This window comes from Bos taurus, chromosome 28, assembly GCF_002263795.3.
Source record: "Bos taurus isolate L1 Dominette 01449 registration number 42190680 breed Hereford chromosome 28, ARS-UCD2.0, whole genome shotgun sequence".
In the NCBI taxonomy this organism is placed as follows: domain Eukaryota; kingdom Metazoa; phylum Chordata; class Mammalia; order Artiodactyla; family Bovidae; genus Bos; species Bos taurus.
Window position 1 is genome coordinate 9,092,720 of NC_037355.1, and position 12,722 is coordinate 9,105,441.

The 12,722-nt window shown below is 45.1% G+C and overlaps 1 protein-coding gene across 2 annotated transcripts in view; it reads left to right on the forward strand.

Annotated features, from left to right (window-relative positions):
* EDARADD (EDAR associated death domain) overlaps positions 1-12,722 on the forward strand; it is an 82,827-nt gene that overhangs the window by 28,075 nt on the left and 42,030 nt on the right. For both annotated transcript variants that reach the window (XM_059882646.1, XM_010820445.4), the window contains 2 exons: positions 2,711-2,769; positions 7,547-7,586. In XM_059882646.1, the coding sequence (XP_059738629.1) occupies positions 2,711-2,769; positions 7,547-7,586 (99 nt within the window). The remainder of the gene's footprint in view (positions 1-2,710; positions 2,770-7,546; positions 7,587-12,722) is intronic.

Genomic DNA, 12,722 nt, shown 5'->3' on the forward strand with positions numbered 1-12,722 from the left:
GGATACCTGCTAAAATTCCACACCCGTGGTGGAGATAATCATTTAAAGTATTATCATCCAAGGACTTCCCTGGCCATCCAGTGGTTGAGACTCTGTGCTCCCACTGCAGGGGGCACAGATTTGATCTCTGATCAGGGAACTAAGATCCCACAAGCCACTCAGCCAAAAAAAAAAAAAAAGGTATTGTCATTCAGATACACTTTAGGGAAAATGAAATGGTTGAGACTAGGCTGTGATTGGAGGAGGGAAGAAGGGACTTGAGGCTCCTCAGTGTGCCTTCTGCTACCCACTCCCTATCCAAGAGCCAGAACATGAGAAGGATGGAAAAACAAAACTGGAAAAGCAAATTCAAGTGTCTGGCTAGACCTAGTTGAAGTCCACTAATGTGTCATGTTCTGTTTCATCTCTAAGCCTTCGCCTATGCTTCGCCCTCTAGACAAGAATGCTTTCCCCTCCCTGACTCTTTCTCCTGGCTAGCTTCAACTCAACCTTCCAGACTCTGGAATCACTTCCTGTGCAGGCTCTTCTCTCTCCACCGGGCACCCCAGGTCAGGCTTGTGTTCCTCCCACGTGTTTCCATGTCCTTCTGCATTTCTACTGTCTTCACACCATGTGCTCTGTGTTGTAACTATCTGTTGTTTGGGCAGCAGGAGTCCTGTAAACTCAGACGGAGTTAGCAACACAGTTTCTTCTTACTGTCTTTATATCCATTTAAACACAAGTCTGAGTCTGTCTGCTGGGCTTGCAGGAAATTCCATTTCAGTCTGAACTGGGCACCTTCCTTAGTGTAACACAGGACTCTAAGAGGATGATATGGCGCTTGGAAAAGGAGGGGCCTTTAATTTTTTGTGCATCAGAGTCCAAGCCTGAGAAGACTCTGAGATCTAGGAACGCTCTGTTTCTGTGCCAGACCCACATCACGGGATTTCTTTGCTGGGGCTGGAAGCCCTGGGACCCAGGGGCTAGCCCCCTCTGTGCATTCTGTGATGTGATCTTGCCAGGGACAAGGGCACAGTCCCTACTTGTGGAGTTGCAGGGGTCTGTCCCCTGCTCCATGGGGGGACACTGGGAAAAGCTCTCTCCGTCTGCACCCACTCCTCTGGGCCACCTCCTTTAATCTCTTCATTGACTGTAGCCTATCATAAAACAGGTAAAGAGATGTTCCCTTCACATGACTTTTCCTTTGGGCATTGTCAACACCCACAGGGAGAAGAATGTGAAAAGTACAGACACATTCTCAATGAAAGACATCTAGGGAGAAGGAGCAAACCTCCACAGGTTGTCCAGTCCTGTTTGGATGCCCCAAGGCGTTCCCAGGACCTAGGACCTGGGCCACATTATGTACTTCATGATGATTTGGGAGAAAAATGAAAGTTGAATCTGGACTGGTCTAAGGCTGCCGCTTAGGGTTTTGCAGCTTGTGTGCTGACTGCACCAATACTGAGTATCCCACTCAGATATGGTTATTGAGCAAGATAGTTTCCAGGCAGATGCTTCCTGAAGTGTCTAGTAAAGGGGGAGCTTTTCTCTCTCTAATTTTCTTTCTCAAAGTTATAAGCAAATCGTTGCTGACCTGGGTCCTCGGACTCTTTAATCAGTTGTTGTTATTCAGTCACTCAGTCGTGTCTGGAGTCTCTGGGACCACGTGGACTGCAGCGCGCAAGGCTTCCTTGTCTTTTAATCAATAGAAACTGGTAAGAGACCAGATGAGGAATTCAGGCAAGGCTTTCTTTACTTGGAGTGAAAACAAGAAAACAGGTGCCCTTGCTCTCTACAGAGGGCAGGCTAGTTCCTTAAGTGGGGCGAGGGTGGGGATGGACCAGAGGGCTGGCTTCAGTGATCTGCCCGCCCCCGTGGTGGTGCTGTGTGCAGGGATCATATGCAGTTCCCTGCCTTGTTCCCAGCGCCTCAGAAATGGCCGTTGGTTTCTGCCCTTTTTGTGTTCCTTATTGTATGCTGTTCATAATTTGCCCCAACTGCACATACACACAGTTATTTTCAGGCCCTTATAGTTTCTTTGTATTTGTTGCTCAAGGAGATATTTGTCAGGTGTGAGCACTGCAGTAAAGAGTCCTAGGTCCCAGCCTGTCTCAAAATCCAAAGTGTAAAAGAGTCATTAATTAATATCATGTGTGCATCATCTGTAGTTATTTGTACCTCTGAGTGTTTGTAGACATTTGTAAGTAAACTGTTACAAAATATGTTTTTTTTACTATTATTTATTTTTGGCTGTGCTGGATCTTCACTGCTGCTGGTGGGCTTTCAGTGGATACAGTGGATTGTGGCAAGCAGTGGATACTCTCTAGTTGCGGTGTCCCGGCTACTCATTGCAGTGGCCTCTCTTGTTCTAGAGCGCAGGCTCTAGGGCACGTGGGCTCAGCAGTTGTGGCTCACAAGCTTAGGTGCCCTGCGGCATGTGAGATCTTCCAGGACCAGCGATCAAACCTGTGTTCTCTGCATTGGCAGATGGACTCTTCACCACTGGACCACCAACGAAATCCAAATTTTTTTTTTTAATGTAGTTTGTCTTAATCACTTTCTTGATGCAGACTGAACCCATTCTTTCTTATTTTGTCTCTACTAATGATCGAAAGTAAGTTTCTCTCCAAACTGACGGGGGGTAGCTTGCATTTATATGAAGACAGTTATCAAAGGATACATTTGTGCTTTATAAGTTATAGAAAATTCTCTCACTGTGTTTTGTTTACAGATCATTTGGCAAAGGAACCAGTGGAAGACACGGACCCTAGCACTACATCCCTTAATACGGTAGGTTACGCATTTTACATTAATGGTGATGACTTTGATCCCCCCACCGCCCCCCCCGCTTTGTTATTGGTGTTAGACTCTGTTCTTGTTTTGCACATGTCAGGAATGTTCTTCTTAGATTATGTGAGGTCTTTATCTACTTGTCTTTTTAAATATGTATTTTTATTTATTTTAAATTTATAATTTTTTTTGGCCACACCATGTGGCATGTGAATTCTTAGTTCCCCCACCAGGGATGGAACCTGTGTCCCCTGCAATGGAAGGCGAGTTCTTAACCACTGGACCACCAGAGAAGTCTCTGCTTGTCTAATTTTAATACTATTTTTAATGACCCCCTTCTTCAGAAATCAAAATATATAGCTTGAGATTGAAAGAAAAAATATGAACACCTTACAGTAATGGAGAGCTGCCCATATGTAGGTGGGCATACATTGTCAATTACCTCTTTTACCCCTGAAACAGTCCTGAAAGGTAAGCATTGCCTGCTTCGTAGATGAAAAACTGAGACTCAAGGGGTGAGGCAGTTGCCAAACTTGGAAGCAGGCCAGGTGGGATTCGAACCCGTCAGCTGGCTTCGGATCCCTGCCCCACCATCCCATAACCACTCTGTGGTGTGTCTGCTGTGATAAAAGATTTTATTATTCTACTGGAGATGAGGATATGGCAATTAGCTGATTTGTAGAAAGTCAGCCAGACTGAAGAAGCCCTGCTCCCCTACTCGATATTGCCTCCTACTTATGACCAAATAAATGCCTTTGACAGCATCACGTGTGTTACTGTGCATGCAGTGTGAGATACATTCCTGTTTTTCAAAGTATCCGGAGGATGCGATCTGTTGAGTCATGAAGAATTTGTATTAATTTAGTTAGAATGGCATAAAATGCTCTCAAGATATTTCAGTTCAGTGTCTTTAAGTCTTTGGTGGAGACTTCCCTGGTGGTGCAGTGGCTAAGACTCCGTGCTCCCAATGCACGCGGGCTGGGTTCAAGCCTTGATCAGGGAACTAGATCCTGCACTCCTCTGCTAAGACCCAGCACAGCCAAAAAACAGGGGTGATTCACAAGGCACCTTAATGCCTTAGAGACCTGAAATGTTTGTCTTCATGGCCTTATATTATAACTACAGCCCAGTTTAATAAGTGTGGACAGCGTAGGGAATCAAACTTTGAGACACTGCAATTATGAACTCCTGTAAAAGCAGAGTACACAATGACCCCGTGGCCAGGTCTTATGATCCTCTCAGGCGTAGCCTGTTACTAAAGCCATGGGTTCTATAGAGCAGTGGTCCCCAACTTTTTTGGCACCAGGGATCGGTTTCATTGCAGACAAATTTTCCACAGACCAGGTGGGGATGGGTGGTGTGGGGATGATTCAAGTGCATTATATTTATTGTGCACTTTATTTCTGTTATTATTACATCAGCTCCACTTCAGATCATCAGGCATCAGATCCCAGAGGTTGGGGACCCCTGCCAAAGGGTTACTTAATCCACCCTTCACAGTGCCTGACCTGTGGTTGTCTTGCTGTCCACTCGATCCCCTGACACCAGGGTCTGCCTTCCTTGGGGGCCCCCTCCTTATGGCTCACCTTGAGTCCTGGCTGCCTCTCCTCACTCCTCTTTGACTCCAGGACAAATTACCTTTACTGCAGCTTCCCTGTATTCGTTTGTTGGGGCTGCCTGACAAGGTCCTGCAAATGGACTAAAAATCAAGGGCTGTGCTCCCTCTGAAAGCTGCAGGGAAGAATCCTGCCTTGTGTCTCTGGCTTCTGGCGGTTGTCAGAAGTTCGTGGTGTCCCTGGGCTTGTAGATGCTCCCCTCCTCTCTCTTCCTTCAGTGGCACGTGGCCATCTTCTCGCTGTGTGTCTGTGTCTCTTCTCTTCTTGCAAGAATGTCTGTCCTGTTAGATGAAGGGCCCACCCTACACCAGTGTGACCTCATCTTAACTAATTCTGTCTACATTGACTCTGTTTCCAATAAGGTCACAGTCTGAGGGACTAGGGGTTAGGACTTCGACATATACGGGGTGTGCACAGATTTCAGCCACAACATTCCTGCTGCTTTCAGGATTAAATTTATAGTCCTTGACATGGCACATGAGGTCCTCTTGTCTCAGCATCCCAGTCGTGTGCAGCTATTTGCTGCTCCTCAGATGCCCCACGTCCTCTTGCCATCCTGGGATACCCCTAATGCTGGCCCTTGCCTGCTTCCTCATGTAGTGAGCTCCTATGCACCCTGCTACTCAACTTAAGCATTCCTTACCTGGAAAGCCTTCTCTGCCTTATCCTGGGGCATTCAGCTATTGTCTTCTCTATTTTTTTATGCTATTGTGTGGGGATGATTTGCTTGCCTGGCTTTCTGCAAGGCTGTGCCGACCATGTTCTTGTATGCAGATGTGGGCACCAAGCAGGCAGCAGTGTTTGGTGAGTCAAGCTTCCTGAGATCCTAGAATGGCACCTCAGTCCCTTCACCTCACTTCCAGGGTCTTCCATGGAAACCAGCTCCATTATTTCATATCCACCTGTGTCTTCCTTTTCCACCCCCAGCCTCGTCTCTGCTGCAGGCTGACCAGTCTTCCAACCACCTGGCCTTGATCCTCTATGTCCACCATCTGCAATGGCCATGCTGAGTCCTGAGCACCCTCTAGGCCCGCTCAACTGTCAGTCTGTCTGGGGAACCCACACTTGTTTGTTCTTGTAGACTGAACTTAGTCAAAACCTTGGGATGGTCCCTTCTCTTGAAACACTCACAGTCTGAGACAGATACTTTGAAAAGAGTCTGAGAAGTACTACAGTATAGGTGTGTTTTCCACGTTGTAGGGGGCAGAGTACGGGGAAGGATTTAGTCTTTTAAGTTCTTTCTGACTGATGTTTATTTTTTCTCCACTCAAGATTGTGGTGTATTATAGCAAAAGGATTCAGATTAAAGTCAGCCAAAGGAGGAGGAGCATAGGTCAGGGCCCAGGAGAGTTGTAAGCAGGTGGCTTTCAGTTCCCCTCTCAGCTGTATGGACAGTGTTTACAGGTCTCAGTAAGGGTGTGTGATGATACACACAGAGTACTGAAAGCCAGGGAAGCTTATCCTGCCTTTGGTGTCCAAAGTGTTCTTGGGGCTCAGTTGTATAGACATGCTTGACCACCAGTGTGTCTGACCTTAAACCCCAGGCCCTTCAAAGGTTGAATTGATAACATAAAGATTAATTTCTTTTGTGGAAAGAGGTTGGAGGCTTCTGCTCCAAAGAAACTCCAAAGAAAGGCATTTAAAACAGAGTCTCTGGATGCCCAAGTCCCTTCCATAAAATGGAATAGGACTTTTCTGGTGGTCCAGTGGTTAAGACTGCTGCTGCTAAGTCATTCAGTCGTGTCCGACTCTGTGCAACCCCATAGATGGCAGCCCACCAGGCTCCCCCATCCCTGGGATTCTCCAGGCAAGAACACTGGAGTGGGTTGCCATTTCCTTCTCCAATGCATGAAAGTGAAAAGTGAAAGTGAAGTCGCTCAGTCGTATCCGACTCTTAGCGACCCTATAGACTGCAGCCTTCCAGGCTCCTCCATCCATGGGATTTTCCAGGCAAGAGTACTGGAGTGGGGTACAATTGCCTTCTCCATGGTTAAGACTACACGATCCCAATACAAGGGGCACAGGTTCCATCCCTGGTCGGGGAACTAAAATCCCACTCGGGCATCCAAAGTTTGGTATTCATGGAAGGTCTTAGAATCAGCCCCTCAAGGATACTGAGTGACGACTGTATGTCAGCCTTCTTTTAACTCCTGATCAATAAGCAAAATTAAATACATAGATGACAACCATGTAAACTCGAACATCCATAGAATATTGGACTATGTTAAGGAAGTCATGTTAATTTTAAAGCTTAATAATGTTAATAAACTCAGTTTGTTTGTTTGTTTTTTTTCCATTAAAAAAATAATCCCTGGTTCTGCATTTCTCTTCTTCCTCTGTCCAAGGAAGACAGTGGTGAGACCTACAGGAGAGTTGGGAGGTGCAGCTTTGTTTAAGCTGGAGAGCCGTGGACCCAAAGGCCCAGAGGAGATGATGGTGGAACTGAGGCAGGGTCAGAGGCAGGCTAGGGAAATTGGGTACATTCAAGCTTCTCTCATAGAAATCTACAGAAAACAACTATATTGTGTAATCTGAAGTAGAAGTTTCCAGAAGCTTAGATACCTGCATATTTATCAGTACCAACAAAGACATACGTGATTGCAAGAGCATTTGCTCTTTTGAATTCCCTGTGACAGTACTGCCGTCAACGAAAGCATTGAGGAACTGTGCATAATTGTGCATAATAGGTGACTGATCTTCGTGCAACTTACGGGATACTTACCTTTTCGATCCTGTCAACCCAGGACAGAGTTCTCCAGCTGTGAGAGCTGCCCAGAATACATGCTTGTTGACCCAAATGCATGTCACACAAATGGTGAGAAAAGATATGACAGTCCCTCAATTTTGAGCTGCAGGAAGTAAAATAACACTGCAGACAAGAGAGGAAGTGTGGTTTAGTGGTCAGAGCTGAAGGCTTGTTCTGTTTCATGTTCTACCACTGACATCTCATCAAATTTGATTTCATCTCTATAAAATTGAGAATCAAAACAAGCCATGGGTCAGGCTTGATATGGATATGGATAAATTCAAGGCTAAAAACTTGCAAGGTTTTAAATGAAAATCATGATTTTCCCAAGACAAAGCTTTCTTTTCACTTTGATCTTATAATTGACTATGGTGTTTAAAAAAAATAACTTTCCCCTTTTGTTGGTTTTCTACAGTCAGACAAGTATCCCATTCAAGACACAGGACTCCCTAAAGGTATGTACAGTGAATGCAACAACTTGTGCTTGTGATTATTCTCCTTTCCTGAACAAAGCACTAGTCAGAGTTAAGTTTTCATTTGTTAAAATTGTGGAACAGAAACATACGGATAATTTAGTGCCTGATTTGATCATCTGTAGTATGGATTTTTTAATTAAAATCTAGAAGTGATTTTAGATCAAATGATACCTCAAGTTCCTACGGTGTTTTTAGCATGCTTAAAATGAAGACAACCAGGACTGTGGGTTGCAAGTGACAGAAATATAACTCAAATTAGTTTAAAAAGGTGGCGGAGCAGGGACTTCCCTGGTGGTTAAGACCCTGAACTTCCAATGCAGGGGACACAGGTTTGATCCCTGGTTGGGGAACTAAGGTTCTGCATGCTGCATGGTGCGGCCCCAAACCAATAAAAACGAAAAAGGGGAGAGGAAGGATTTGGTGGTTTAGTGTCTTTGAGTCTGTTAAATCCAAACATTTAAAATGGTATCTCAGGCTCTCTCTCTTTTTCTTTTCCTCATCTCCTGCTTCTTCTTCTTTCTCTCCCCACCCCTCTCTCTGACTCTCATGGCTCAGTCTTCTGTGTTGACTCAATTCTCGGGCCAGTTTTCCCCACGTGGTGGGAAAGATGGTCTCTGCCACCTCCAGCTTCAGCTGGTGCTGCTTACGACAGTGGAACAAGAGGGGGCCTTTCCCCCGGCACACACGGCTCAGTTTTAGGGGCAGTTGAGACAGGAGCAGCTTCGTCACGTGGCGATCATATTGATTGTGGTCCAGGAGGGTGGAGGGCTGACCAGGTCTGAGCCTTGAGGTGAGATGGTGGGTGTGGAGGGCATGGAGACAGTTCTACTCAAACCACAGGTTCCACTACCAGACAAGGGGAAGGGGATGCTTGTCAGGTCCCAAAGCAAGAAGAGCTTTCTTTCATGATCCACAGAGTAACATCTCAGGTGTGGTGCAGACGCATCTGAAAGGCGCCTGAGCCTGTCCAAGGCTATAGTCTGCAAGGCTGTATCCAGTAAGGAGAACGGGCTGGTGGCCATCACACTGGAGCACTTACCTTATGTTCTGCTGACAACCCAGGGTGAAGGGGTGGGGTGGGGAGCAAGCAGACCTGACCAGCGTCAGAGTTGGCAGGGCCTCCCCAGCTTCCTGGAGAGAGAGGACTTCCCAGCACAGCCTGCTGTGGGTTTCCGCAGCCTCCTTGCGGTGATGGGTATCACAAGACTGCCAGATTGCAGGTCGGAAGGGAGTTCCCTGCCAGGGCCCATCTGTGGTCAAGTCTGTGGTTCTGCTGAGTCCCCTTCTCTCATTCTCTACTCACCAGACTCGTCCCCCTGCTTCCTGAAATGACATCAACACAATTTCACCCAGGAATGGCAGTGGTATAAGGAAAAGAGCCTGAAGGCCACCTTTGAGCCCAATTCCTGCTTGTTCTAGGGGAGGCTGGCTCCCTGCCTGTTTCCTTTCCCTGCCTCTTCTCCCTGAATGACTTCTCAGCATCCTGAGTTCCCCACCCTGTGACTGTCTAGTTCAGCAAGAAAGTGAGAGGTTCAGGCCAAGACACCAGCATAGATAGGAAACTGTCCTGGGCAGTAAGTATTCATTGGACTTCAGGGAGGGTGCAGTGAAGAATTATCTGGGGAACTAGTTTAAAAGGCAGATTCTGAGCCCTGCTTCTCCAAAATCATCGTGTGGTGGGTCTAGGATCAGGCCCAGAAATCTGTAGGGTTTTTTTTTGTTTTTCACGTGTTTGTTGTTTTTTTAATTGGAAGATAATTGCTTTACAATGTTGGATTAGTTTCTGCTGTACAACGGATCAAATCAGCTATATGTATACATATATCCTCTCCCTCTTGAACCTCCCTCCCAAACCACCCCAATCCCACCCATCTAGGCCATCACAAAGCACTGAGCTGTCTTCCCTATGCTATACTGCAGCTTCCCCACTAGCTAGCTATTTTACACATGGGTGTGGGGTAGGGGAGGGTGAGACACGTGGGAGATTAGGGTTAAAACCTGTGTTTTAATGCATACCTGAGTGAGTGGGTCTCAGACCTCCCTTTGAGAGCCTGCCTAAGAAGCTTCAAGAATGTGGTGTACCCTCCAATGGGACGTGTAGGAGAGAACTGTCTGGTAAAACTCGCCAGCTCTGAGAGGACTTAGCAGGTGACTTCACAGCTTAGGATATGATAGATCCCACCTCCCAGGGTGCTCATGAGAATTAAACACAAGAATAGCGCCTGGCACCCAGGAGCTTCAGACAGGGTGGAGGGAAGTCTGGCAAGAGGACTGTGATCAATCAGGGTTGAGGACTGTGGAAAGCTCTCAGAGCAGAGGTGAGAGTGGAACCACTGTTTTAAGCACAAACCGAGCCACAGGGACTCTGGGAATGCATTGCCATGGTTTGATCCATCTGAAATCTTTTTTTTTGTTTTTATCATCTTGAGTGTGATTTCCTGTTTTAAAAGAAAAAGATTGTTGCTTAGCAGCCTGATAATACAGTAACTGTACTATAACTGTTTCTTCAATAATTTAAGTTTTACAAAACCTCAGTTAAAACAATGGTGAGTTGACAAGTAACATGACTATTAAAAACCATACTCTAGACCTTTCCTCTGTCTTTATTCATGGGGTCGAAGAGCATTATTAAGCACATAATTTTTCTCCAAGAAATACATGATCTTAAATGTAATGAACCATGTCTGGAAGTTTGATAACTTACTCCAACATTTGCATTTGATAATACAACAATTTAATATCTGCAGTATTTTGTTAAAGATATCTTTTGTTAAAGATAATGGAGCCAATATCAGTGTTAAATGATTATGGTAATGTTCTTGTTGTTTTTAGGAACACAAAGCCCACATAAATTAGTGAAGAGGCTAGTTTATAGATTAAAAGTAAATGTAATCGAATTATATTAAGTACAGATTCAGATTCTGACACATAAGTGAATTCTAGGGGGCTACTATATTTAAAGAGATCCAACCAGTTCATTCTAAAGGAAATCAGTCCTGGGTGTTCATTGGAAGGACTGATGCTAAAGCTGAAACTCCAATACTTTGGCCACCTCATGCGAAGAGTTGACTCATTGGAAAAGACTCTGATGCTGGGAGGGATTGGGGGCAGAAGGAGAAGGGGACGACAGAGGATGAGATGGCTGGATGGCATCACGGACTCGATGCACATGAGTTTGAGTGAATTCCGGGAGTTGGTGAAAGACAGGGAGGCCTGGCGTGCTGCGATTCATGGGGTCACAAAGAGTCGGACACGACTGAGCAACTGAACTGAACTATATTTAATAGAGGAGTCATTTGTAATTAGCTTGAACCATTTCCGTATGATTAAAAAGTCCTCAAAATATATTTTCTTAAGAAAAGAAGCATGTTTCACAAAATCTTCATCCTAATTCTAGTATATTCCTAGTTTCCCTACGGACAATATAACACTGTTCCTCAACATGGTCCAAACAAAAATGGGTCTGAATTTTGTGCTTTTTACCGTAAGTCAACTGTAGGCATCCAGTGTAATTTCAGTGATCAGCATATTTTTGAGGTAAAACATGTGATAATACTTGTTTTCTTGGGAACAAATGTGTAGCTTCTGCCTCCCCTGATTTTAGAGATTTCAGGCGGTTCATTATGTCAAGTGTCTGCTATAGGTTCTCTGTGAGAGTCTTTGGAGAAGGCAATGGCACCCCACTCCAGTACTCTTGCCTGGAAAATCCTATGGACAGAGGAGCCTGGTGGGCTTCAGTCCATGGGGTCGCTACAAGTAGGACATGACTGAGCGACTTCACTTTCACTTTTCACTTTCATGCATTGGAGAAGGAAATGGCAACCCACTCCAGTGTTCTTGCCTGGAGAATCCCAGGAACGGGGGGGCCTGGTGGGCTGCCGTCTGTGGGGTCGCACAGAGTCGGACATGACTGAAGTGACTTAGCAGCATGAGACTCTTTAGGCACTAAATTCAGGACTCATTTAAGATTGGGGTTCAGTTTATTTCATGAATTCCTATATCTTATAGAAACTACTGGCTTGAGAATTCTAGAAGGAATGTGGCTCTTCACATTTTGAAAGAAAAATGTCTTTTGAAAAAAAATTCTGATATTTCAGCGGCTATTCCTAGTGAGGGGAAATTGCACAAAAATATATTTGATTTAATCAAAATTTTATCACCTTCATTTTTCTCTGAGTTTCATTGTTCAAAAAAAATTATATAGCGAATGTAAAGTGAAAGAGAAATAGACTGATTTTATTGTTAATAATTTTGTGTAATTTGAACTTCTACATGGGTGATATTTGGAAATTTTTGTTAACAAAATGTAGCAGTTCAGTTTGGAAAAGTTAGGAGAAAATATACAAGTACTGAGGAAATCATTAAAATAATTGGAAGTGTTGGGTTGGCCAGTAAGTTTGTTCGGGTTTGTCCATAGCCTGTAACAAAAAAAATCCAAACGAACTTTATGGCCAACCCAATAAAAATGTCTGCCCCGAAACCAGCAAGCCAATGTATTGTATTTTATGATTTCTCATTTTGCCGATTAATTGATGGTATTTTGCTATTAAGTTTGTTTTAAAATGAAACTAAAAACCTCTCTCGTCTGCGTGATATGATGTTACCTGGTCCCACTCATCCCACCAGCTCACTGCCTCCCACCCAACCTTGACCCAGACTCTTGGCAGTCTCCTGTTACAGCAAACCAACAGTTAAAGCCCCTCCCCCAAATTATAATCCCCTCCCCCAGTACAAAGGTGGCCATTCTAGAAACTTCTTTACTGGAGGGTGGATGGGAGTGAGAAGGATACGACCACAGGAGTGTTTGGGAGGCCATGTAAGAAAAGTTGCCTTTTAATTTCAAGTTAACATTGTGTTGGGAAATAAAAAGCCCTGCCTTTTCAAAAGTGCTCGGGTAACAGTGATGACACTGGCCGTTGTGAGGGGCTTCCCAGGTGGCGCTAGTGGTAGAGAACCCACCTGCCAATGCAGGAGATATAAGAGACCTGGGTTTGATCACTGGGTTGGGAAGATCTCCTGGAGAAGGGCATGGCAATCCACTCCAGTATTCTTGCCTGGAGAATCCCATGGACCTGGCAGGCTACAGTGCATAGGGTCACGTAGAGTTGGACACAA